Here is a 26,452-nt window from a genome sequence, read left to right on the forward strand (position 1 = left end):
AGAACCTAGCACAGTGGTGCACATCTGCAATGGCAGCTACTAGGAAGTCTGAGACAGGAGGATCACAAGTTCGAGGCCAACCTCAGCAAATTAGCAAGACCCTAAGCAACTTAGCAAAACTGTCTCAAAAAAAAAGGTGAGAAGGTATGTCGGAGGTAAAGCACCTCAGGGTTCAATCTCCAGTACAAAAAGAAAAAAAAAAAGCCATATTTAGTGGCTTGGGAACAATCCATCCCATGCACTGGACCCAGATTCTGGTGTCGGGCACCATCTTGGATACTTCATTTGTCTTTCAAGACAGGTATTCAACAGTGTTTCCTAATATGGTGGCATGGGGTTCCATTAAAGGTTGGTTATTCTGATTCCTTGTTGCTTGTTAAGAAGGCTCCAGAATGGGTTACTCCAATTGAGAAATAAAGTACAGAATTAAAAGTTTTGGTACTTCAAAGGACACAATGAAAGGAAGTGAAAAGGCAACCTACAGAATGGGAGAAAAATATTTTAAAAGTTGTATATGTAATAATGTTATTATATTCCAGAATATACAGTGTAATTATATGACTCAGCAATAAACAGAGTCAAGTAAAAGTAGGGCAAATATTTACATAGATATTTCCCTAAAGAAGATATACAAATGGCAAATGGCACATTCAAACTGCTTGATGTCATTAGCCATTAGGAAATGAAAATTATAACTACACTGAGATAATGTATCACACCCACCAGGACGGCTAAATTCAAATCCAGATGGGAAGCGCTGACTAGGATGGGAGGGGCTGGGAGCCCTCTGTGTTCTTTGTGGGGTGAAAACGATGCAGCCTGTTGGAAGGCAGCTTGGAATACTACTTAGCACTGAAAAGAATTGAAGCACTGCTGTGTACCTCATCATGCTCAGTCTTGGAAATATTACACTGAATGAGCAAAGTCAGACTCAAAAGATCACATACTGTGTGGTTCTATTTACATGAATAGACAAATCACAGGGACAGAAAGTAGATGGCTGTTATGCAGGGGCCAGGGAAGGGGAAAAATGCCAATAACTTCTTTCTGGGGTGATGAAAATGTTCTAGAAGTTAATGGTAGTAATAGTTGTACAGCACTATGAACATACTAAAAAACTAAAATGGTACATTTTAAAAGGGCGAATGCTATGGTAATTGATTTATATCTCAGTAAAGTTATGCATATAATGGGATTAAAGAACCAGTACAAGCTCCAGTTTCCTCTTTTACTCCAAGGACACATCTGCACATTCTGTGCTCAGGAGACTTTAGTGTAGGTACTCTATTGATCAATTATGGGCCAACCCATGTGGAGTTGTTTGGAGACATTTCTAGGGGTTCTTCTGAAAATTCCTTTCCCTGGACGTGTTAGTTGTTATTTGTGTAGTCAGAAAGTTTTTGGAAAAGATACTTTTGGCACTGTCAATAGGCACAAGACTTGGACTTGATTTGCTTTGATTTGATTCGGAAAAATCCTGCTGTTTTCTCTAGATGTGTTCATTTGAAGAAGTTAAAGCCTTGATTCATGAGAGCAAGAGAGGAGAGGTTTGTTCACCAGCACGGTTTTGGGGGCATCTAATAGATATGAAATACCTCTTGTCGATTAATAAAAACTATTCCAGCAAACAATGGCATAAAGGACTTCAAGCCAGCGTGGGACGTTCACCCTTGGAGAGGAGAGGGACTGGGGAGGATCAAAGAGCATGCCCTCTCTGGGCACCTCCTGCCCTCCCTCTCCTCTTTCATAAGTTTTGTGATTTTGGTTCTGTTATGGTGTCTATTCAATACAAAAGCAACTAGTGGATCGATTGGTAATTGAGACAGGAGATGCATCCATTGATTCCAGGAGTAGTCCCCAAAGCTCTGTGTGATTTTTCTGGGGACTCAATTGACTAACTTATTAAATCAAAATAATTTATCTGATTACATTGAGAGCACAGTCTTTCTCCTTCTCCCAGATTTTAGGTTGTCCAGTTGTCCCTGTCTCCTTTCTTGTCTTTAGGAAAAAAAAATGAGGAAAAAATTATCCACCCCATCAATTGAAACAGACACTTTTGTCGACGGTAGCAGAACCGGGGTGCGCAGAGTGTGGGTCTGAATTCAGCAGGTTCTTGGTCTCCAGCCTGCCTTCCTACTACTAATTTGTGACTCCAATCGCAAGTGGCCATCTCAGGACACAAGTCCCTAAGCTCATTAAAGAAAAGTGCTTGATCCGTTTCTCATTCAATTGCCAAGCTCATTAGAAGTGCCCCAGCCTTAGCTGAGTCTACTAAATATTTTACTAGGTTCTTTCTCAATTTCCATTCACTTTGATGCCATAATTGCATGGTTTGGAGTTGTCATGGGTTTCACAATCTTTAGGCAACTAGTGAAGCCATTCAGGGAAGGAATTGGTATCCCAAAGTGTACCCTGTTCGTTCCTGCTCACAAAGTCCCCCAGGGGCATTTGACAGAACAAAGTGGTCAGGCAAAGCCCAAGATCTGCTGAGAGAACAGCAGGGCAGAGTGAAGGAGCCGGCTCAGGCAGTGGCCTTTCCCTTCCCCGTCTAAGCACCTTGCTAAACTCCATCTCTGTGCTTAGGTTGATGAGCCCAGATTAATTTTGGGGGTGATTTCTGACTCAAAAGGTAATTTTCCTTATACTTCTGCATATCTTTTTTCATTGTAATAATACGGAATACATGTAATGAGTAAAGCTTGTGTGTGTGTGTGCGTGTGTGTGTGTGTGCGCGTGTAACAAAATTTCTTATAGGAAAAGATGTGTGCGGGCAGAGAACCAGGGCTTGGGGCTAGACAGGTGTGTGGTTGGGGAACGAATTTATCAACCATGCTCCTCAAAGCCAAATGAGAGAAGAGAAGATGTTCTACAGTGGAAGCCACTGCCTTCCCGCAAGCACCTGCTTTATAAGAGCCGGATCAGGAGTGAGCTGTCAGCTCATCTTGCCGTCTGCCTCAGACTTACCTGAAATGCCAGAGTGGTTGCTAATTCACTGAAGCAAGGAGGCCGCCCAAGTCTGAAATGCAGTCCCTGCCGCCTTCATTCCCCAGACTGGTGAAATAAAAGTCTCCCAGAGGAAATGGACACAGAGCTCTCCCATGATCTTTTCACGAATGCACATCAACATATCTCATAATACAAGTGTTCACACATCTTAGTCAACAAAGCTGGGACAATTAGACGGAAGACACCATGAAAGCTATTTCCGCCTGTAGCATTCTGGGTGGGTGTGGGTTGCCTGCTCCACTGGTCTTCTCTGTACCAGCGGTGGAGTGGGGAATGTTTAGCAGGAGCAGGTGTTGTGTGGAGGTGCTTAGTGATATCTGCAAGTGGATTACCTAATGACATGTCCTCTGAAAGAGATCAGATCCACTGTTTTTTTGTCAAATGCATTTGGAAATATTTCATCAAATTCCTTGATAATTGCAATTGGTACTATCACTGTGATATTGCAGTTGTTATATGTGAGCCTCAGAGATCCATCACTCTGTTTCTTAAAGCTTCAAGAGAGTAGTAATCTTTCCTTTTAATGTGTACAAACATGTGCGTGTGTACACGTACTATAAATCCATTTATATATGTGTTATCTATGTATTTGCGTATATACGCATGCACCTACATAAGTAAATGCTTTTATTGTTATCGCTCACATTTGCAAAACTGGCTACTTATATAGGTTCCTTTGTTAAGATTTGTGACCTTAAAAAATAGATTTGTAACCTAAATAGGTAAGTCCTTTAAGATCTCATAGTGGATAGTTTTCTGTATAATCTGAAGTTTTCCTTTTATAAGGAAATTTCTTTCAGAAACCAGATGCATTTGGATAGTTACACTTCTTATTTTAATGTTTGATTTTTAAAGGGCGTGATTTCTTTGTGGAGCTGGAGTGGAGGACCCAGCTGGTCCGTGGGATGAGTTGGCCTTTTATTAACACATCTCTACCATGACACAATATGACATGTTGTAATGACTTGTTCTCATTTCAAATCCTTCCCTGAGTTGAATTCTGAAATTTTTGCCTGACTAAGAATTAGACCAAGAATTGTTTGGTGTATTTGTTAAAAAAATACAGTCTAAGGAACTCTGATTTGCTAAGTCTGGGATAAATGACCAGTATGTCATTTTCAAATATTTTCTATCCAGGCAAATTTTTTGCTGAGAGTTACTGGGTCACAGTTGGAGCAACCTTTTGACCAGATTCTGAGGTTTTCTGCAGGCCAAGGGCTTTGTCTTACTCATCTCTCAGGGTGGCCCAGCACCCAGGTCACTGCAGGTGGAGTAGCCTCATTATAAATACTTGTGAGATGAGGGAGGGAGGGAGGGATGGATGGGTGACAGGAGGGATGGACGTGTGGAGACCAGGAAGGATCCTTGCAGGTAGGACGGACCGCAAGTCCTCAACTGAGTCAGGATCAAACTGAGTCATTTACATCTTTCTAATCCTGAGGAACATTTCTGTATGTTTTAAATAAGAATAAAGAAGTCCCCGTCTAAATGGGAAATGCACCCACTTTTCTCTGATTTCAAAAGTCATCACAGCAGAGTTTGCACATCCTGATTGTCTCATTGTTTCTGCAGAGAGCTCATTGCTTGGTTCACTCTATTTAGCATACACAAGTCAGAAATATGTTTGCATTACAAACAAGCTGCCTTTCAAGTGCCTTAATGTTGAATTTGGGTTTGAATAGTGCTAAATGGGTCTTCGCATTTGGTTGTGATGGTTAATATGACCATTCATAGGATGTTTCTACATATCTTCATAACAAATATAAACATAATTAGCTCTTATTCAAAAGTAATTTGGTTGTAAAATCCAGTGATTTCTAAACATGTCCCCCATTTGAAGGAACCACAATACGCAAACATCGAATTTATGGAATGCATAAATTCAGCACCAGTTCATTTCAAAATTATTCTTTGCTTTTCCATGGGCCTCACCGCAGGCGACTTTCAAACAATGAGATCTCCTAATACATTTACGATGTTACTTTGGATAATTAGACAAAACACTTTAGGGAATGAAGTAGCACCTCCATTACAGCAATTATCTCATTAGTCTGTGGTTATTTTCATGGTGGTCTCTCTTGTTCACTGTGCGTTTCTTAACAAACTTTATCATGTTTATCTCTGTTTCCTCCGTGTCTTAAATACCCAGTAACTAATTTACGCTTCAAGCATCTAAAGGATATAATTGGATCTCATGCACATCTCTGTATCTCTCAAAAGTCCTAATACATCAGAGGAACCCCTTCCCCATATTTATAAATGGATATCCATACTGCAGAAAGGCAGGTAATTCTCTTTTATGATGTATGACTTCTGTGCCTCTGTACACGGAAAATGAAAGGTTTAAAGGTTCCTTGGATAGTTCTCCTTGTGATAAAATAAGAATGACCTTTGCAACTCCTTAGGTTTGGCTGCTTGTGAATTATGAGGGGTTCCTCATGGAATAGACATTTCCTCTAGCCCACTTACCCTCAGAAGACCACAAGACCTCTCTGTAGAAAAAATTATACTTCCTCAGCCCACTGAGGACTCCCCGTGTCAGGTGAAGTTTTATTCTTGTCCTTAGTGCTGAAGAGAACGTTTCGGCTCATTACTCCTGGTCATCATCAGCGATTCTCTGTGGCAGTAACCTTTCCAGTGTGGGTGCAGACACCTACCCCAGGATTCCTCTCTGTTCCTCTCTTCCTTCAACACAATCTTCAGTACAGAATGAGTCAAGATACCCCCCAAGTCAGCAGCAGCCAGATTATCAAATGAGGCTATTCTAGAGTGAATTCAGACATTCTCCTCTCTTTATGATTGAAAGGTTTTTGAGTATGTGCTTCAGATGTAACTAAGAATTGACTTGTACAAACCAAGTTAATTACCAGGAAACAATATGAAGTAGGTCCACATAGTACATGTTCAAAACACCATATGGTATAGGAGTATCCATGTAGGTGCATGAGTGTGTGTGTGTGTGTGTGTGTGTGTGTATGCATGCTTATCTCCAAATTACATTTCTGGGCCAAATAACCAAAGCATCAGGAAAGAGAAAGTACCTAGACTGGGTTTCACAGAGAATTTAGATTCTAATTACAGACTCTAATGGCATAGCTCTGTCTTCTGTGGGCAGAAGACCAACGTTTGACAGGCCGAACGTGATGAGTGGTTTGAACTAGTGAGTGCCAAGCTGAGCGCTCTGGCCTTTTTGCATATAGGTGATACTTGTGGGTGACTGGGGAGTCCCTTGCCAGTTCCCTTCTATCTCCGGGTCCTTCTTCATCACCTCTCGACATTGCCCTGGGTGGGGCGGGAGGGATTACAATGAAATTTCTGGCATCCATGTTTTGTTTAGGCCTTTCTCATTATTCATACCGTTTTACTGTACTGATTTCATTTTATTTAATTCCCTTTTTCAAATACCAGGAGAAGTTAACTGACCAGGTACCTGGTCAGCCTCTAAAGGGGGTGTGCCTATTTAACGAGTTAGGGAACTGTAGAATTTGCTTCCTCAGTGGTAATCTAACCCAGTTCTGCAGATCGTGTGAACTCCATACTCTCTGAATGCTGTGCTGATGTCGTGCCATTAGCTGGGACTGACATTTGCTTTGCTTTGGCATCATGATTTAATACTGCTGCGGCACTGAGCAAAGTGAATTGGAATCCTTGGCATAAATGATGACACTCTGAAATAAAAACAACTGTTTTCAGTGAGGAGGGCTCATTGAATCAAGCACACATGGACAAGACCTTGAGGGACAACCCTGCTGCCCAAGCTCTACAGACATTTCCTTAAGAATAGGGCGTGTTAAAGAACACAGCACCCATTTCTCTTTCCCTTCGTGGCTGATAATTACTTAATCGAACACTACTTCAGAAGTTCAGTGCAACATATTTAAATTCATTCAACCAAGAGTTCAGCTATCTTGGGCTGCACACTTTCAATTGACTGTTCTCAGTTCACTGCTTCTGGTCCCTAACCACCTAACAGATAAATTTCACTTTTTATCGTTCTTCCCCATTCCAATTTCTGTTCTTTGGATCCCGGTCATATGAAATGTTCAGTTTTAGTTATTCCAAGCAAGCAAACAAACAAACAAACAAAAACAGGCAAATTGCTAAAACAAGAAAATCATGTGAAGAATGTTCTGGAATGGTGTAGGTTTTAAGTGACTGATTCTGTATTTAGGATGTTCCCAAACATGGATTGGCTAGTTTTTGATTGGGCAATTTTGTAGGTTGTGAATAAATCTAAAGTGAAAATGCTGTAGCTCCAGAGAGCCAGTGGCAGTCCAAGCTTCTCCATTGCCTCCTGGGATTGCAGCAGGGCTGGACGCACAGGTGGAGTGGAGGAGGCCGAGCAAACAGATTTGCCTCCTCCTCTCTCCTCCAGCCAACCAGGTTTCAGGTTCCGAAACCAGAGTAATGGATAAGCTCTCTCCTCTGAGTGGCTAGGTGCTCACCGGCTGGCTCAGTCCAACATTCATCTCATTCCTAGAGGTTTTGGACCTTAGGAGCTGATCTTTCTAACTCATCTCTATTTTCCAACCACCAGCAGTCTGCACAGGGCCATGTGTACTGGATACAAAGTATCTTACTCTCTGGAGACCCTATCCTATTCTTGGATAGGACCTAGCTTTCACGTTTCTGTCTCTCTTTCCTGGCTGTCCCAGCCCTCACCCAGTTAATCACATAATCACATGCTGGGTTGTGTCAAGGCATCTTTGTACTATGGGTAGGCATTGATCCACCACACTCTACAGGGGCCTATCCTTGAAGCTAACCCAGTCCTTATGGGAAAACTGGATCATTTAGGATCTCACAGAATTGGTAAAATAGCACCGTTGTATTCACTACTAGTAAAGTGTGTCTCCGTACCTTCGAATCACTCTAGCTCTTAGAAGAATAAATGGAAGTCTTTTTTGGGGGCGTTGCATTCTTGGCTGGCCTTTTCCTATGAAGGATCTGTAAGTGTCTTCTGTTAGTTTATGTGAAGATATTAAAATGAACCCCTGGCTGCTTGTTTGCTCTTCTTATTTTCCTTCTTGCTTCCCACATTATAAAAGGGGTTAAAAACAGACAGAGAGACATCAAACAAAACCAAACACAACAGAAATATCAACCAATCTAGGTCACAGAGTCAAACTTTGAAAATTTTCCATGTCAATAAATACTTCCACTAAGAGAGAGAGGGCTTCTCTAGTATTGAAAAGTTGAAGAATTGCTATTGGTAGAGGAAATGAGAATGTGGTTGCTTTAAGCTGTTCCTTAAAGCTCCCCTGGGAACTCAGAAGGATAGAGTGGTGCCCATCTATGCCAACTGTCTACCTGTGACCGAGTGCAGATTTTTCAAAAGGAATTTGTTCCTAACAATAAAAAATACAGAAGGTTTGGAATGATTGTCTTTTGATATAAAATTTGATAGCTTCACAATTATTCTCCCAGCCTCATTTTTTGTTCCAACTTTGTTTCTTGAGAGGATAAGGGGGTGGAATTACAGTCAGGGGTGACAGTCAAGAGGACAGGGAACAACATCATGTGTGTAACTGTCCACCCACATGTGCACCATGACCCTAAACAGGTTGAGAGTCACATTTGGTCTAAGATTCAGTCAGCATTAGCCAGAAAATCACCTGCCCAACAGTATTTCCTTTTGCGACTTTTAAAGTTTTGGGGGGACATTTCTATCTTTTCCACATGCTTCACTCTATGTGTCCATCCTGGGCTCTTTTGTTACTGCGTCGCTGCATGTCTCATTCAGTCAGATCTAGCCAGAACTGAACTTCAGCAGACAGTGGGAAGGTGAGATTAGCCGATAATACCCATGGCCTGGCACTGTCTTGCCAGGAGCCCCCTTCACTCTCCTCTGCCAATCACTTTCAAAGATAAGCAATTAAAGTGAAAATTTATCCTTTATGAATAAAGCCAAATATATCCTTTTATGAGTGCTTTCCATTTGTCAAGGCATGTAAACATAACACAGCCCTATTATGTGGCCTCTTGAATCAACATCCCATGTCATGAAGAGAGGTGAAGTGACCCAGGAGTGAAATTTGAATTGGTGTGCCTTCCAAGTTCCTGCTCAGAACCACAGCATATGCTGCTTACATCCTCTCTAGCTCAGGCCAGAGGCCAAGGCATCAAAAGATGGTCGAGGGAACGGTTCTTCCTGCCTCCTGGAGTTCCTCTTGAGGCGGGGCTGCTACTGGAGGAGATCTCCTTGGCTTCCGTCCACTCTGACTCCTTCCAGGGGAAGAGGGGCTTGGGAAAGTTGATTTTTCTCTTCCCACTTCCTCTCAGTGAACCCAGACAGGAAGAAGATGCTCTGGGACAGGTGCCGCACTGGGTGTAAGGCATCTGCAGTTTCCAGTTCTGTCTGTGACTTGGGCTTGTTCTGGGTTCCGAGTTAGGAAACCCACCATTCTGTTATTATCTCTGACCTTGCCTGTCATCAGACCCAGAATAACATCTTCATGAACTGGACTGCACAGTCTGGGGAAACTTCCATACACCTCATGACATTGGACCTCCGAGGTGCTCAAAAATTGGCCATATTACACAGGACACTCAGAGAGGTTAAGTAAGCTTCCCCAGGACACTCACTGGTCCAAGGGGGAGCTGGACTTAAGTCTGTTAATTGCCCGTAAGGCTCTCCCAACTCCCTCAGAGTCAATCACCCTGGACTTTCCCAACAGCCTGCGTACATGCTCATGACCACGGCTGTCACGGCTCAACCACCCTCTGGCTGTTGATTTCCACATTCTCCTGCTGCAGCCCTTGGGAACTGATGGTAGCCAAGCCCTCCCAGCTTCACGCACCGGGCCTTTCAAGGACCTGCCTTCCTGTTGTAAGAGTGGTCTGTCCATCGAGCGCTGCTGGGGTGGTTCAGGCTGTCTTGTGATTCTGATTGTTAGGACAGCTCAGGGTTGCAAACGCCCCCACCCTTTTTTTTTCCTGTGGTGCAGGATGAGAATTCTGTGCTAGGTACGAAGGCTCATTCCTGCACACCTCTGCTTCTTTTGGTCTGTTCTTTAGTACTCCAAATTCCTGTTTTTAGGCATTGAGATCCAGAACATTACATGGATGCTCCAAGCCAATCCACAAGATCCACTTTGATCTCTCAATTTAGGTAACCAAAGAAGACCTCAACCCTAAATCCTACACCCAGAGAGTCATTTTACTAAACACTTTTAATTTTACTGACATTGTCACAAATGAAACATGGTTAAGACAAAGTGGAGAAACCTACAAGGCAGGCAGAGGATAGCTTTTTATCATTGTATTTATTACCATCACGATCAGAAGGAACATGTCTTGTAGTTTTTAAAAAAAGCCTCTCTCATGCTTGGTGTCTGTATGCCTTTAATTTCGAGTCCTCGAGTGAATGCACAATTCCACTGAGTGCATTAATTTAGAAAAATACATTTTTAAAAATATTTAATTGTGATGCTGTTGTCACAAACTATCGTTCCACTTTATTACCCTGCATGCATCATTAGACTCTGAGCTGTGCAGACGAGGGAGTGACAAGGTGCCGGGGGAGGGACTGGGATCTGGGAACACGGAGCTTGTCTCACCACCTGCTCGTACGTCGCTGTGCAGGTAGCATCCCTCCAAGCCTAGCACAAATGCAACCTATGAATCAGGAGCTGATCCTAAGAGGTATCAACTGCATCTGGGTGTGGTTGAGTCCTTGCACTTCAGAATGTTCTGGGAGCATTTGAGGGGGGTTGAGGAGTGGCTGGGTGAGAGAGGAAACCTTTCCAGATGCAACACATTTCAACATAGTTGCCAGCAAGCCGACCACCAGCCCACGAAGAGTCTTCCAGTGCCAAGGTGCAAGAGGCAGGAGAGCAAGGCTGTGGGAGGTAAAAGATCTGCAGAAGTTTCCACCCTATTCCCCTCTCTGCACACTGCACGGGGCCAGCGGGTCCCCTTAAGTCAGTCGAGCCCACACAATTCTCAGGTGAGAGCAAAAGCATTATCTCCGCCTTCTCCCACCTGCTTGGGGTCCTCAGTCTTTCCTCTGGTTTAGAAAGCTAGATTTTAATAGAAGGCACTACTGGAGTGAGAAAAGACAAGGTTTGGTTTTGGGCAAGATGCTGCAGATTGCATGTCAACATGGTGATGTGTTTGTTTGTTGCTCTTTAAATGCTATCAGATAAGTGGCCGCCAGCGTATTGCTCTCATACCGTATGCATCATGCTGACAGATGGCGTCTCATCCTAGGTTTTATGTTCTCAGAGTGTGAGAGAGTGTGAGAGCTGAAAGTAAGCATTCAATCACTGTCCTTTATTTTCAAGAGGAAGCAACTGAGGCCAGGGAGCCAGAAGCCTCTCGGGAGCGGCCAAAGACTGTCAAGGACCCAGCTCTCCCTCTCCCCAGCCAGCTGGGCTGCTGCCTCTCAGCATTTTAGAAGTTGCTCTCTCCCTACCACACAAAGGGCATTAGGAGAGCTCAAGTAAGTTTTTCTTGGACTATCTCTCCCTCTCCTCTCTCCAAAAAGGCACATCTGCCCACAGATTTCAAGTTACCAGAGCTGGTGTCCCTGGAATAAGAATGAGAGGTGCCTCCTCAGGGTCTGCTCTGGGCCAAACGCCACTCTAAGCCCTTGTGTTAACTCACTTGAGTCTCCTGGTTATTCTGTGAATGGACTGCTTTTATGATGACTCCAGTATAGGTCAGGAATTCAAGGATCCAAGGATGGAAGGGATGCAGAAGCCGCAGAAGGTGTGTGGATGGCAGGCATTTAGCTCGGAAGGCCATGCTAAGCTTCTTCTCCCAGGGACAGGCAGCTATGCATTGTGATGCCCCAGAGGGAGCTGGAAGGGATACAGGGCAAGGGTCCAGGGACTGAGTTTCTAAGCTCAACTCTTGGTGCTCTTCAGCTGTGCCACCCTTGGCACGTCTGTGGGCACTCAGCCAAGTCTGGCACATAATAGGCATTATCTAAATGTTTACCAAATCTGGCACACAACAAACATTACATAAGTGTTCACCAACACAGCACACATAAAAATTATTTCCTTGGAGTCGCATATATATAAGACATTAATTATATTCTTAGGATACACCAGAATTGCCAACCAAGAGAATGGAATAGGCTCGGTAAATGAAAAGTGAACGTGAAGGAAGAGAGAGTTGGAGAGAAGAAACGAGCTGAGGGCACTGGCATGGTGGTCCCTCCCATCCTGCCCTGGCAGCGATTTGCCAAGTGTGGGGCGCACATTGTGTTGCTGGGGATGGGGTGGGAGGGGCTACCAAATTGTTTTTCATGGGGAAGAACATTTATCTGTCATTTCTAAGCTTCCTCCTGGAAATCATCTTGGACTTTTGAAAAGAAACTTTCATCGCCTGCTTTTGTCAAATGCTGCTTCAGGATGGGGTCCCAGAAAGTGGGTTTCCTAGACGGCCAGGCGGGGGCTGCTGTCCCCGAGGCTGCAACCTGCAGGTGAGCCGTCAGGGCACCATGCCCTGTGCCTCCCGTTTTCATCTGCAGGTGCTCCAGCTGCTGCCCTTTCTGGGCTGCTGGAGGCCGTGGCCAAGTCCAGGGACACCTGGCATTCTCGTTGGGGTAGTCAGGTCAGTGTTGGTGATGGGGTTCCCTGTGGCGTTGGCCCATACTTGTCTGGTGCACGTGGTGTCTCTGCCCAGTTGTGCTTTTCCCTTTTCTCTCCGTGCGTGGTGGGCCTTTCCTGCAGGGGTCAGCTCCCCTCCCCCACCCTCCTCCACCCGGCACACCTCCTACCTGCCCCACTCTGCCACTGGTTTCCCAGGGGGCTGAGCCCACATAAGGGTGAGCGGAAGTTAAGGATATGAAGCCCAAGGTGTGTGTCGGGGGGTCCTGATTCCAGATGCTGACTCTTGGACTCAGTCTGGGCTCCGCCATTACCATGCAACCTCATCAGGTGAACAGCACCATGAACCACAACCCTGGTGTGTCCAGAGTTCCTGCTCCGTCCTGAGGGCCTTCCCACAAAAAGCATAAACTCTGCCAGGGGCAAGCGTGAAAGCCCAGCGACAGGGTGCCCATGGAAACAGCCCAGCTACTCACCCAGCTGCCGAGACAAAGCACAGCAGGAGACTTGGCTGCAATGGGTGAATGAGAGAAGTCATCAAGGAGCGGCCCTTCCCCGGGGGCCTCTGGGGCTGGGGAGGCAAAGGCAACCTCGCAGCCCCCATGCATGCTTTTGTCCCGTCCTTGTCCTTCCGTGGCTCTGTGCCTGGGGACTCTCCTCCCCTCTCCTGGATGCTCTTCTTTTCTTTCTCTGGCTCATTTAGAGGTTGGCATTCTCCCAGTTGCATCTCCTTTCTGCTGTCTCTCTCCTTTTCAGTGCAACAATGAATCCCAAAGGAAGGAGGCCCGGCCATCCCAACAAAGCCTGTCTACACCAGCGAGGCTGCAGGCTCCCTGCTGACAAGAGCCATCTTCCCTGGGGGAGCTGCTGGTGAGTCCCTACCAGCCCCCTGCTCCCTGGAGGCGTGGGGCAGAGCCACAGAGTCGACTGGAGGATGCTTTGTGGGACCTGACGGCAGGGGAGACTGAGGGGCCCTGACCCTCCACGCTTCCACATAGTCAGTGGTCTCCTGCCTGCTGGGACACGAGACCAAGTTGTATGTCCCCACCCCAGACTCCCACGGTCAACCTCTGCAGTTAGTCAACTCCCTGATTGGAACTTTAACAAACACTTTTTGGGTGGCTCATACTGAGTCCTAAACTGCTGTTCGAACCAAGAATGTTTCCTTCCTTCATAAGCCTGTGAAGCCATTGGAGGCTGGGAGAACATGGCAGGTTGCCATCCCAAAGGCAAGGTCACAGCTACAGTCCTAACCTGAGATGACTGTTCCCTCAGCGCTAATGCACGGCAGCTAGACTGTGAGCAAGAGGCATGGCTTTCCCGAGCTTCAAGGCCCTCATCTGTAAAATGGGAACATCATGGGTGTCTACCGCACAGGTTTTACTTGAGGATTGAATGTGCTATTACATGTAAAGTTCTTAGGATAAAAGCCAACACAGAGGTAGTGCCCCGATAAATATTACTACTAACGTTACCGTCACCATCAGAGTTGATGGTAACTATAAAATAATGGGATGACTGGTGAAGTTCGGCTTTAGACTCACTTAACTAACGAATAGTTTTATTAATTACTTTTGAAAATGCCAAACATAGTGTAGGGAATATATAGACTGAAATATATATTTGTACAATCTTTTTTCTTAAATTTCAGCCATCATGTTTTAGTAGGAAGAAAAGTGGCAGAAGCTATTATATAAATGTTCAGGGTACATCGTCTATACATTATATAAGTGTATATCATATAAACGGTATACGTTGCATGTGCATTGTATAATGCACATATAAAACACACTGTCTGCCCATTGTATAAATACACAAATGTCTTAAGTGTCTGAAAAGCCTTCAACGCCTGAGTAAAGAAGGGTTTTCTAAAATCTTTTTCTTGTGTGTAATAGCAATGAAGTGGCCTGTCACTATTGTGCTGGCTCTCAGTGCCACTTCTGAGAAAACAGGATAAGAAGAAGGGCTGGCCAAGTTCAGGGACAGCAGGAGGTGCAGGAAGGTGTTTTCCTTCTGTAACAGGCCACCCTGCCCTCCGGTGTGGACCACAGAGGGTGTTTGTGGCCACCAGAGTCAGGACGTGGTGGCTGAAAGAAGGAAAACTGTTCAAACAATTCCTGCTTCGAGTGGGGTCAAGGTTTGCAGAGGAGAGGAAGCACCTGTGGAGGAGCAGAGAGCCTTCCCAGGCCGCCAGGGCATCCCGGGACCTGGCTGCTAGAGGGCAGGCCCAGGGCTTCATCTTAGAGCCGTGCTGGGAGAACAACCAGTCCAGGGTGATAGAACTCCATGGAAACGCTACTGGAACCCAGGAAGTCTGGTCTGTGTGCGGTCTGGCTTGTCTCAGCTTGCTGAAGCATCCCGGGGTGCTTATCTAGCCCAGAGAACAGTGAGGGGACTCGTGGTTTTGATGTCTGGCTTTGGAGGAACTGAGCTGGTGGCCCCAACCTGGAGGAGAAGCCCCTTCTCTGGATGACATCTTGATTCCCGATAAAGCACCCATGTGCCTCTTCTGTCTCCCTTCCCTCCACCTTTCTGGCACCAAGAATCCACAGAACAACCCATCATGGCTTCAAGACACAGGCATTTACTTCAGACAAGTCAATTTTAAAATTCAGAAAAAAATGTCCTTTTTCTCTCCTTAAGTGAGTTATAGAATTATTGAGCATGATCTGGGAAAGAAGGGCTGGGTTCCTACATAACTAGTTTCTGTTCAATCCTTTACCCAAGTTATACACAAAGATCATTTCAGCAAGAGAAACTTGACATTTGTTTCTAATAATTGCTTTCTGGTGTTATTGTCCGGGAGTCCTTTCTCGGGCCTGCCCTGCCTCAAGCCCTTGATGACTGCACACACATGTGAAATCCAATGGTGAATGTCAGCTAGGATGAATAAGAGTTCAGAGCGGCAAACAGCCTCTAAACAAATTAATTTCTCAACTCCCAACCTGCTTTGATACTAGAAACTCTCGTGATCAGCCTCCCTGAGATTTATTTACAAAAACAAATGTGTAACAACTGGTTTCTATCAAGGGGATGGTCATAGCTGGGCAAGGAGGTAAGAAACACCCTGACAGGACCCTGGTCCCTGGCTGTCCTCGTTCCAAGGTGTCTTTGGTGTGCAGAGTCGTAGATGGAAGTCCATCATGTTATCCACTAGGAAAGGCACATTCTCGTCGCCCTAGCACATGAGGAATGCTTAGTGTGGAGTCCTTGTTCATCCCAGGTGACGAAAGCCAAGTTATGGGTCCCTTCTCCCAGGCTCTTCATAGACACAGTTTATGTCACTAATATTTGCCTTCCCAGATCCAAATTCCCAGTACCCAGTTCAAACACCTGTTCCCAGGGCCACACCCTCACACTCAGAGATGGGCAGGGGTGGCACCAAGCCAGTGCCAAGGCCCAGGTGCCCCAGTCCTCCCTCCCTGGCTTCCCCTGGCTGCCTAGGTCTTTCTGCTTGCACACGTGAGTGACTCCTCTATCGGCGGAACGATTCCCTCCCTCCCCAAGGCTGAACGGCCATGAAAGGCCTTTTCACAGCTAAACAAAGGCTATTTTTTAATCTCTAAGAAGGCAGCCAAGGAACTGTTCCTCCTTGGCTAGTGACTAGTTCAGAGGGTGAACTGAGCGGGGCTGCTCAAGACTCTCCAGGCACCCTGAGTTTCTGGGATAAGGAATGCAGCCTGGGCGGAGGCACATTCAAAAACCACCTGTGAGCTTCACACCCTGAGCTGTGCCAAGGCCCTGGGCTCCGTTCTGTGGGTCAGAGAAGTGGCTTTCATTTCTTTCAGGAAATGCTGAATGACTGATCTGTCATGGCACCAATGAAGGTAGTGTCTTTTATTACATGATGGGTCATCAAAATATACGCTTTCTGACGAAGGAATCTGCTTGATGCTTATGTGGGCTGGGTCCCAGCCAGGGGCTCAGACATTTTTACTTAGGACTTTTATTCACAAATTACGTGAATCATGATTTCACAACCTGCAACCTTATCCATTCTCTCAGAGCTATGGTTTAGTTTTGAGGTGTCCCTCCAAAAGTCATGTGGGAGAGAATGCAAGAATTTTCAGAGGTGAAATGATTAGGTTATAAGAGGTGAGAGGTGTTGCCTAACCAGAGTATCAATTCACCAATGTGGGTTAACTAGACAGCAGCTGTCTAGGGAGAGAGGAGAGTCTGCAGGAGGAGGTTCACTGGGGGCATGCCTTTGGGGTTTATATTTTGTCCCTGGTCAACAGAGCTCTCTCTGCTTCCTGGCCACCACGTTCTGAGACAGTCTGCTCCACCACACCCTTCTGCCTGGATGTACTGCCTCAGCATGGGCCCAGAGCTGTGGAGTTGGCCGCCTGTGGACTGAACCTCTGAAATCACGAGACAAAACAAACTTTTTCTCCCCTACATTGTTCTTCTCAGGTCTTTTGATCACAGCAACGAGCAGCTGACTGAAACGCTCACTTCCTGATACTAGATGGAATGAAAGGAAGGGACGAAGCTCAGGAAGAAAAGATGGCTGTGTTGTATTAGATCTCATCACGTTGGTTGCTTTGAGAAGGGGGATGTTAAGGGATGGGGTAGCAGTGGGATTGAACCTTGAGAGATGCATGATTTGGGGTTGGCTGAGGCATGGAGACAGCAGTCATCATAATAAACTGATTTTCTCTGACTTGAATGGTGGCATAGAAGCACTTGTGTGTGCTACTGTTTTAAGGTGGGAAATTAACAGATATATAAGCAATGCATAGAATGAGAGTAAACTATGAGTATCATTTTTTTTTTTTTTTTTTTGTTTCTCCACAAAACTAGATGGAAATCCTTCATGGGTGAGTGACAGCCTCCTACTCTAGGGTTGAGGATCACCTCCTCTCTGAGTCAGCTGCTCAGGTACCTTTTAAACTCGAATTCCATTGGAACCAGCTCCAGCTTTGAGGCTGAGCCCAGGTCAGTTCCACTGGAGGAAATACTTTTGATTCCTGAAGTTTTCCAACTTTTTGAGGAGAGCAAAGTGGTGGTCAAGGTGCAACTCTCCAAGAAGTGAGAAAGGCAAGGGATGAGAGGCATCCCTACCTGCTGCCAGTGCCCCTCATCATCTGGCAAAACCTGTAAAGCTCAGAGACACGTCTCTTGAGACACCCCAGGTTTGCTTGCTGGTAAGTTTAGAGATTTAGCAGGAGGTTGAGGTCTATTTTGCTTGGGTGTCTTTGCAGTTGTTCTTCTGATCTGTTATCATGGTCTGTTGCTCTGGCAGATCCCTCAAGATGCCTTGAGGTCTGATTCTGCTCTCAACACCTCAGGGACATGTCAGAGCAGAGAAAATCTGCAACAATGTCAAACTACAGCTGCCTGTAAACTAGAATGCATGCTTTTGCCAAGGTGCAAAGAAATCAGTCCTTTTTGAGAAGCACATTGGGAATCCAGGATCATTTCTTTCCGTCTGTAATGTCACAGAGCACCAGGTGTCAGCTCAGACATCATTCTGGAAGGGTCACATGCTGGACAATTGGCCAATGGCTGAATCAGCACTTACAGTCTCTTCTGGGAGTTGTGAGGAAGTGTGAGGGACCCCCTCATCTGTAGCCTAGTGAAAAGGACCCCGTGTGGGTGGTCGTCCTGTCTAGGGAAACAGATCTGTTTTCAGGTAAACCAGCTCAGGCACAGGTGGCGGTAAGCGATTTCAAAGCTAGGCAAATGTGATTTCCACGCCTATTCATTTTTAATCTAAGTCTATTTAAACTTTGAGGACCTTTCCATTGCTAATTTGTTATGGTGATATTAATGAATAGTTCTGCTTTATAGAAGTAAGAATACTGCTTTTTTCAAATAAGATGAATTAGCACGTCGAGAATGAGATGGGAAAAACAATCTGTGGAGTGGTCGAAGGCAGCTGGGGGAGTCACCTGGGTGCTCAGGAGTGGGACAGCGACATAGTGCAGTTTATACCGTGTCCTGCAGTGCAGATGTTGCTGGAGTAGTCACAGACTTGATCCCCTGGGTCAGCAGTTAATTTGAGGAATGCATTTCATGACATGGACCATGTGCAGTAGCTCTAATTCAATGTACTATCAAATGCCCAAACCTTAAAAAGTGGCTCATTTCAATTACTTTGTATATTCCCATGTTTTCCCCACTCTTAATATTAATAGCTTCCAAGATCAGGACATAGAATAAGGTACTGAGCAACCACGTGGGGCTGTTGAAGGCTTGGCTAGGACTGAAGCGACAGGTATAATTTTCCCTAAAATGACCTTAAAGGACTCGGTCGAAGCAGCCAACCTTTCTGAGTTAGTTTCAAAGGTGTTCAAAATTGAAAAAAATAAAAAAATAAATAATTGGTGATGAATGAGAAGTCTACAAATAAGCCAATAAACTATTTTTTTCAGAGTTACTATGTGCATAGATGATTTTTACTTTTTTAAAAATAGCTTTACTATGGTATACTTTATTCTCTTTTCTAACTAGTTTTCATGGGAAGGAAATGCTGAAAAATAGGCTTTTATTTCTGAATTTATGCTTTTATGAATTCAACTCTTTCCATGCTAGGCGTGGGAAGTGAAGACGGAAGAGAGAATAGGTTTTGTGATTTTATCATTTTTCATGACTATGCTTCCAAGGTAATGCGTATTTATATTCTCACATGGTCTTGTTCTTACTTCCAAGTATCTGGTTAGCCTGGAGGAATGTTGTACTAGTTGCAGATAAAGAAAACATGAAGAGGATTTGGATTGAGCCTCCCAGCTATCTCTCGGTGGGCACTGCCATTATCAATAGATATTTTTAAGTCCCTGGCCTGCACACTCTGTCAGCATAGTAAACCTTACATGTTGACGTCTGCACCATGCTTTAAAGAATTTAATGGACACTTGGCTTAGCCACTCTGGCCAAGAGTCAGATCTCAAGAAATTGAGGATGTGAGGTCAGACTGGTTCTATGACACACCCCCAGGTCCAGGAAAGGGTGAGAATTCAGTTGTTGAAGAATCGCACTTGTGATTTAAACCTTCGTGGAGAAGATCACGCTGTGGAACTTACTGTTTCAGAATCCTGACTGTAAACAGGTCTGGATTATGAGCACAATGACTAAGATCACACACACAGACACACTGTACAGGAGGTAGGTTTGTGGAGGGGTCACTGCCTTACAATTGTTCTTGCTGGGGAGCAAGACCCTGCCTTGCTCTTTGACTGGGCCAGCGCAGGTGGAGGCTGAGAGCAGCTCATAATGTTCTCAAAGTGCACAAGACCCAGGCAGAGCAGTTCTTCAACCAGGAATCAGAAGGAGTCTCCAACAGGAGGCACTTGCTGGAAACACACACTCCTGATCCTCACTGGAGAACCCGCCATGTTTCTTCCAGCAGCATCTGAAACATGCCGCCCTAGCTATTCCTAATGAGCTGTCACATGTGAAACACTCTCTTCAGGGACTATCACTTACAAAAGAGAATTCTTACCAGGACAGTTTTGAAGCTTTGTTCCTAAGTCCCAATCATTGTTTAAAGCATTAAACAGACTCAGCATCTATGGGCAGCTATGGAAGTGACATTGGATCATTGAACTAGACCCTCGGTTTGTTGTCCTGCTGATCTGACTGCATGCGTGTGGCAGAATCTGAGAATTTGGGCAGAGAATATTAAATATTATTCAAGTTTCAGAAATTGTGTTCTTCCAACAGAGGGGCTGCCATCATGCTTTTAATGCTGAGTCTGGCAGAGGTGTCCTTGCTCCATGGAGGCCAAGCCTGCCTTTTTCTGAGAGCATAGGTACAGAGTGGAGAAGATGTCTGGTTTGCTCTACCTGTGGCTGCTATTAGGAGAGAGGTTGCCTATGGGTCATGAAGGGCCATGCCTTTTGGGACTTAAAACTCCATAGTCATGCTGCCACTGGGACCAGGGGTCTGCCTGAGCTGGAAGCAAGATGAATGTGGATGGTCCATGATATATAGATGGGGGTTCATGGTGTATAGATGGTTCCCTGCACTGCCAACGAGGGGTTCGTGATGTGGAGACAGGGCTGTAAGACACACAGCAGAGTTCCTGGTTTGACGGGGTTTAGGCAGAGTAGGAAAGCAAAGCAGCATTTACAGCAACTCTTGAAAATCTTTGCTTTTGATTTTTTCCCCCTAAATCCAGACCCCGTCAGGACAAAATTTCTATTTTAACTGCCTCTGATTCCCTGTGCTGAGTCCCATGGTCATAGCTGGCCCCCAACCAGCTGAGGGGTGCACACTGTGAAGGGGCCAAGGGGGAGGGTAATGAGCCCCTCCACCCCCGGCCTGGCAGCATGCCAGGGTGTGATGAATGGCCCGCAACCCTGACGCCGCTCTGTGCCCTTCATCATTCAGTCGGAGTGGTTAGCAGACTGTCAGGGAAAAATAATTTAGCAGCCGTGGCTTTAACTGATGTGCTGCATTCTGGGGTCAAATGACTATTACAAAGTGGTAGCGCTGCCTGGTTTCTCCATCGTGAGAGCTCAGAGCTGACAACATGAAAGAAGGAGGCATCACACCCAGGAGTCACTGACATCCTTCAATTTCTCATGGTGGGAAGGAGGAGAGATGGGCGGGGGAGGCAGAGGACATTTCCTACCAGGCAGAGGAATCCCGGCCTGGCTGAGGGCCCCCGGCAGGGCGCCAGGCTCTCTGGGGCAGAGTCAGGTTGGATGAGAGTAAAACAGCAGTGGAAGGGGGTACAGAACACTGGTGGAGGCCTCTCTGAGAAGGTGGCAAGAGACACTCCCTGACCAAGGTCCTGCTGAAGGTCCATGTAGCCTCTGGGGGGACCAGTTGCTCTGCCCAGCCCTCCTCCAGGCAGCAGGGGTAAAGCAGGTTCATGGTTGCTTTGGCAAGTTTAGAGGATGGATAATGGAGAAGCAGAACAGAAAAGAAACAGAGAGGAAAACAAACAAGATGGAGGCATAAGAAAAGAGAAATCCAAGTCCCAGAAGGGCCTCCTGGGAGATGTGCAGGGACCTGTATGGACGGGAGCTGTTCTTGCAGTTCCCTGTTTTCACTCGGATTGTGTATTTATTTATCGGTGAATCAAAAGGCAAGACGGATGGAGATTCTGGTCTAAGCCCCTCCCACCTGCTCCCCAGCATGACCATCAGGTTTTAATAAACACTTGAACTTGAGTGAATGAGGTGGCGGGAGAAAGAGTCCCCCCTGGATCTGAGCACCTCATTTATCTAGTCTCTCTCTCCCCTTCCTGGGCTTTCTGAGAAGCGGAACCCCTGCTTTGCCCATTGTCCATCCCCTGTCTACTCAGAGTCAAAAAAATATGGAGTGAATGAACCAGAAAGTGGCTGCTCTACCCAGTCCCGCATCCACGTGTGGGATCCCTGCACGCACTTTGTGTCTGGACGCGGTGTCCCTGAGCACGCAGCTGAGGTTTTGGTGGCACCCTGGTTTTTTGAACAGATTTATAATCTCCCACCACAAAATAATGGATTCCTTTCTAGGTGTTGCGATGTGACGATGGTGGCCATCACAGAAATAACTTACAATTATCAAGTACTTATGATGAATCCCGCGCGGGGCTAAGTGCCTTTTAACTATGTAAAGCGTTTCTTTCCTTGATTGATGCCTAAAATGAATAAAGATAATTTTTCTGTATCTGCTACATTAGTGATGCCCACAAATAATTCTCACAATGATAAGAGAAAAGATAATTTGCATAAATAAGCAATTATAAGACTTGGCAGAATAAGGCTGTTTTAAAATGGGATGAGAATAGTTCCTGCCACCCAAGCAATGCTTAAAACGCTTCTTCAACGGTTGAAGGTAAGCTCCCGTAGGAAAGCAGAGCCAGGATGGTGCATGCAAAGGCCAGGGAAATGGTGGTCAAGGGAGACCCCAGTGGTTAATTTTCATTTCCACACTCTTCTGCCTTCCGGCACATATTTGCCCTCTGACCCTGAGACTCCGCCAGGGTCCTAGGGAGGCACCTCCACCTGGCCTGCATCTAGAGCCCCAGAGACACTGGCCTCCATTCTGACAATCCCTACCTTCTTAGTGTCCCCAGACACCCTGGTTAGAAACTCAACCCAGACCCCAACGCAACTCACACATGTCACCTTCTGCTCTTTTCTGCTGCCTGCTGAGTTACTGAAGGACCTGGCCAACAAAACCTGCCCTTCCTGTGTTGTGACCCTCTCAGTGGGGACAGAAGGGCCCTGTCCAGTCTCCACTCGTTCCCTCCACCCTGGAGTGTTGACACTCTCCTTCCTCCATTTATTCCTTTATTTCCTTTTTTAAAAAAAAATTTATTTGTTCTAATTAGTTATATTTATTTCCTCTATTCTCAAGATTCTCTCACTCCAAAAAGTCTGGAAACTGCTCTCAATAAGTCAGGAAAGGGAGACTTCTCAGGAGAGCAAGCTCTCGGGGAGGCACCCCGCGCCCAGCTGCAGGAGGAGTGGGCCTGCCCAGTCCCCCATCAGGACCAGTAGCCCCAGCTCACATCCATCCCAGCACACGTCCACCTGCAGGCAGCTACCTGAGAAATCTCACCTGTGGCAAGAGGTTACTTTTACTCCTGCTGGGGGTGTGGCCAGGCAGCCGGATGTCGAAGAGGGCCTGCAGGGCGGCCTGTGCGGCCTGGCCCTTGGCCAGCTTCTTGCTGCGTCCTGAGCCTTCGAACGTCCTCCCGTCCACGCACACGGCCATGACGAAGCTCTTGGCTCGGGGCTTCTCGGCCGCCTCGGAGAGGCACACGTACCGCAGGCCCGAGCGCAGCTCATTCAGCACTACCACTGGGTTCCTCTCACCCAGGGCTGCGGGGGCTGGTCTGGCCCTGTCTGGCCGGGCCTGGCCCATGAGGTCCAAAGTGTGGTAGAGTAGCCGCCCTTGCCGGTAGGCTGTGGAGAGCAGCTCGGTGTCCACCGGGCGGCAGTTTGGGAAGTCCTCGCTGGGTGTGGACGGCTCAAACTCCTTGAACAGCGTGTCTGGGAAGTCAGCCTGGTCAGAGGTGAAGTCCGTGCATGGGCTGGTGCCGCTGCCCATGGCCAGGTGGGCCTGGCAAGCATTGGGGAACTGCACAAAGGACTTCAGTGCCAGCTCTGCCGCCCGCATCTTGGCTTTCTTCTTGGTGGGCCCCGTGCCCTCAAATGTGAGCCCATTCACTTCCACAGCCACGGCAAAGACAGGGGCATGCACGGGGCCTGTCTGTGACACCATCCGGTACTGGAGGCCTGGCTTCAGCTCATGCAGCTGGACCAGTGCGTTCTTGGGCGTCATCGACCATGAGAGCTTCTTCCAGATCAGCTGGAGTTTGCAGAAATGGCCCCCGTTCCCTTCCTCCAGGGGCCTTTTCCTTTTTATGCTGGGTGTGCCTCCTCTGGCCCTGTCCCCTGGTGGCAGGGGTCTGGTTCCCAGGTTGCTCACATTACGGTTTTCCTTCACTTCAGTGCTGCTGGTACCTGGAGGTGAGAACAAATTAGTCATGACCTAGGGCATTGGCAGGTCGCCACTAGTGACAGATACTATTACTAATGACCATATTGTGGAGCTTGAAATCCATTCCTATGAAGTCCTTACCAGCAGAACCGTAGCCGGGCGTGTAAAATGTGCTCTAATGGCCTATGCCGATGTGAGGAATGAGTACCTGTGGGGACTAGGTGTCCATGGAAGGAAGGACCTGCATCCCTGGGCACCTCTTGGCTGAGCTTGAGAAGAAGCAGAGGAGGAAGTGGGTAGGAGCATATCCTGCTCATGTTTCCCCACCAGAGGGCGGCTGTGATGTCATTGCCCATGAGGTACCCTCCCTCCTGTCTGCCAATGCCTCCCTCAGAACCAAAAGGACACATGGTCCTTCCCGTCTGTGGGTTTTGGGCCACATCAAAGGCCTTTCCTACAATGAGGAGACCCTTCCATTCCCACTTACTGCCAGGATCTCCAGGATCAGTACCTGATGCCTGTGATACCCCCAGCACCCCCAGAAACAGGGCTCTGTTGGTGACATGCTTGGCGATATTCAGTTCCTAATTCACATGGGAGGTGAGAAAGGCCGGGGTCTCCTGAGGCCTCAGGAGGAGGGGGCAGCTAGGAGCCAGCCAAGTGGAGGTGCACAGCATGCTACCTGCTTTGGTCAGTCATTTCGGGGGCTGAGGCACATCAACTGTGTGCACGTAAGAATGACAGAGCAGAGAGCGGTGACGGGGATGATGTGACCCCGAGTGTGAGCTATTACTAGTTGGCCTTCCAGAAAAGTGTTTCCCAGCTCCATCCTGGGGGAAACAACCCACGGGCTTCTTTCAGGGCCACAGGTGCTGGGCACGGCTTCTGACTACTGGAATCGCCCAGGGTTTCTAGAAAGTCAGCATGCACACCAAGTCCTTCATTCCCTGGGAACTGCATTGATTTAAGGTAAAAAGTCAGTGTGTCCACATGATGGGGTGAGAACCATGGGTCTGAATGAGCCATTGGGGCTGCTCCAGGCAGCCAGGTTGGTGGTGACAGCAGGACCCTGCTTGCTGCCTTGACTTCAGCCTCTGAGAGTCTTGCCATTTATTCAGCTGGGCAAACATTGAAAACAGGCTAACAGTGCCGGAGTGTTCCGAAGGCTATGCACCTACAGATCCGTGGTGGTGAACACAGGCACAACTCCTTTGGAAAGCATTTGGGGAGCAATCGGTGAGAATCATGAGGTGCACGCCCTACTCAGCAATTCTGCTGCTCAGGCTTCATTGGAGAGAAACTTCACACAAAAACAGATGAACAAAGACGTTCATTGCAGCATTGAAAATTTAGAAAATGCTTAAGTTTCCACAGTTAGAAGAATGGTAATAAATTGTAGTATAATCATGTTACAGAATAATGTATAGCAATTGTATCAGATGGACTATATCTATATGCCTCAGTATAGATAAATCTCAGAAATAAAATGTTAGGTGACAAGATCAACTTGCAGAACAATCCAGGGTAGGATATCATAAATATGAATGATAAGAACACCAGCATTATATATTGCTCATATAATCACATCTGTGTGGCAAAGCTGCAGATACCTGTACAATAGGCACATTCCAACATCCCCCCTGGGAAAGAAGGGAGGGAAATGGAATAAGAGGGCAGAGGCTGACCTCATTTGTATCTGTAATGTTTTATGCCTTCTGCAAAACATTATTTGAAGTAAATTTAGTAAAATCATTACTGGTAACTGTAGGTGATGGATGAATTTAGAGGTCATTTAATTTTTCTACACTGGCCATCTTGGGCCACTGTTTCCTGATAAAGCTGTTCCATTTAGAAAATCTCAGTTGTGAATTACCACATGACCTCCTGAGGCCCTAGTGCCCTTTACTGGGAAGTATGCGTCTGAAATGCTAAGCTCAAGTTTGCTGTAAAATACCCTGAGAATCCAGGCAGTGAACAGTCCTGTGGCCTTTATTCCAGACTTTGCTGTGTTTCTGCTTCCTCCCGTCAGCCCTGGGGTTGCGTAGTGTGGTCACCACCTTATAGGTGGGGAAACTCAGGCTCAAAGAGGTGAAGTAGCTTCCAAAGCTTATGCAGCTTGGTAATTGGCTGATATGCTTCAATCGTACGAGTCACAGATTTCCCCCATCGGTGCTGTTGCTACAAAGGTAATTTTTATGGATGCTGACTAGTTCCCTCATTTTCTTGGCCATTGTATAGTGACACCCCTTTGGGGCTCTTTGGAAGATCATGATAAAGCTGAGGTCACAGTCTGCCTCTCATGTGGTGGGTGGGTGAGCTGACCTGGCCAGGCAGGACCACGGACACGATTTCATTTATACCCTTTGGATGTGTTCTCAGAAACTGGGAGGTCTTGTCTCTACTGTGGGTTTCAAATGAGATTTTTCTCATCAAGCAAGTAGAAACTCAAGGTGATTTTAAAAAAATAATTAGAACTTTATTTTTAAAATTTGTTCTAGTTA

The 26,452-nt window shown here is 46.4% G+C and overlaps 1 protein-coding gene across 3 annotated transcripts in view; it reads right to left on the reverse strand.

The window, feature by feature from the left end:
- ADARB2 (adenosine deaminase RNA specific B2 (inactive)) overlaps window positions 1–26,452 on the reverse strand; it is a 487,529-nt gene that overhangs the window by 120,035 nt on the left and 341,042 nt on the right. For all 3 annotated transcript variants that reach the window (XM_079107790.1, XM_079107789.1, XM_079107791.1), the window contains one exon: window positions 23,067–23,974. In XM_079107790.1, coding sequence (XP_078963916.1) covers window positions 23,067–23,974 — 908 coding nt within the window. The remainder of the gene's footprint in view (window positions 1–23,066; window positions 23,975–26,452) is intronic.

Source organism: Sciurus vulgaris (genome assembly GCF_902686455.1).
Source record: "Sciurus vulgaris genome assembly, chromosome: 12".
Taxonomy (NCBI): domain Eukaryota; kingdom Metazoa; phylum Chordata; class Mammalia; order Rodentia; family Sciuridae; genus Sciurus; species Sciurus vulgaris.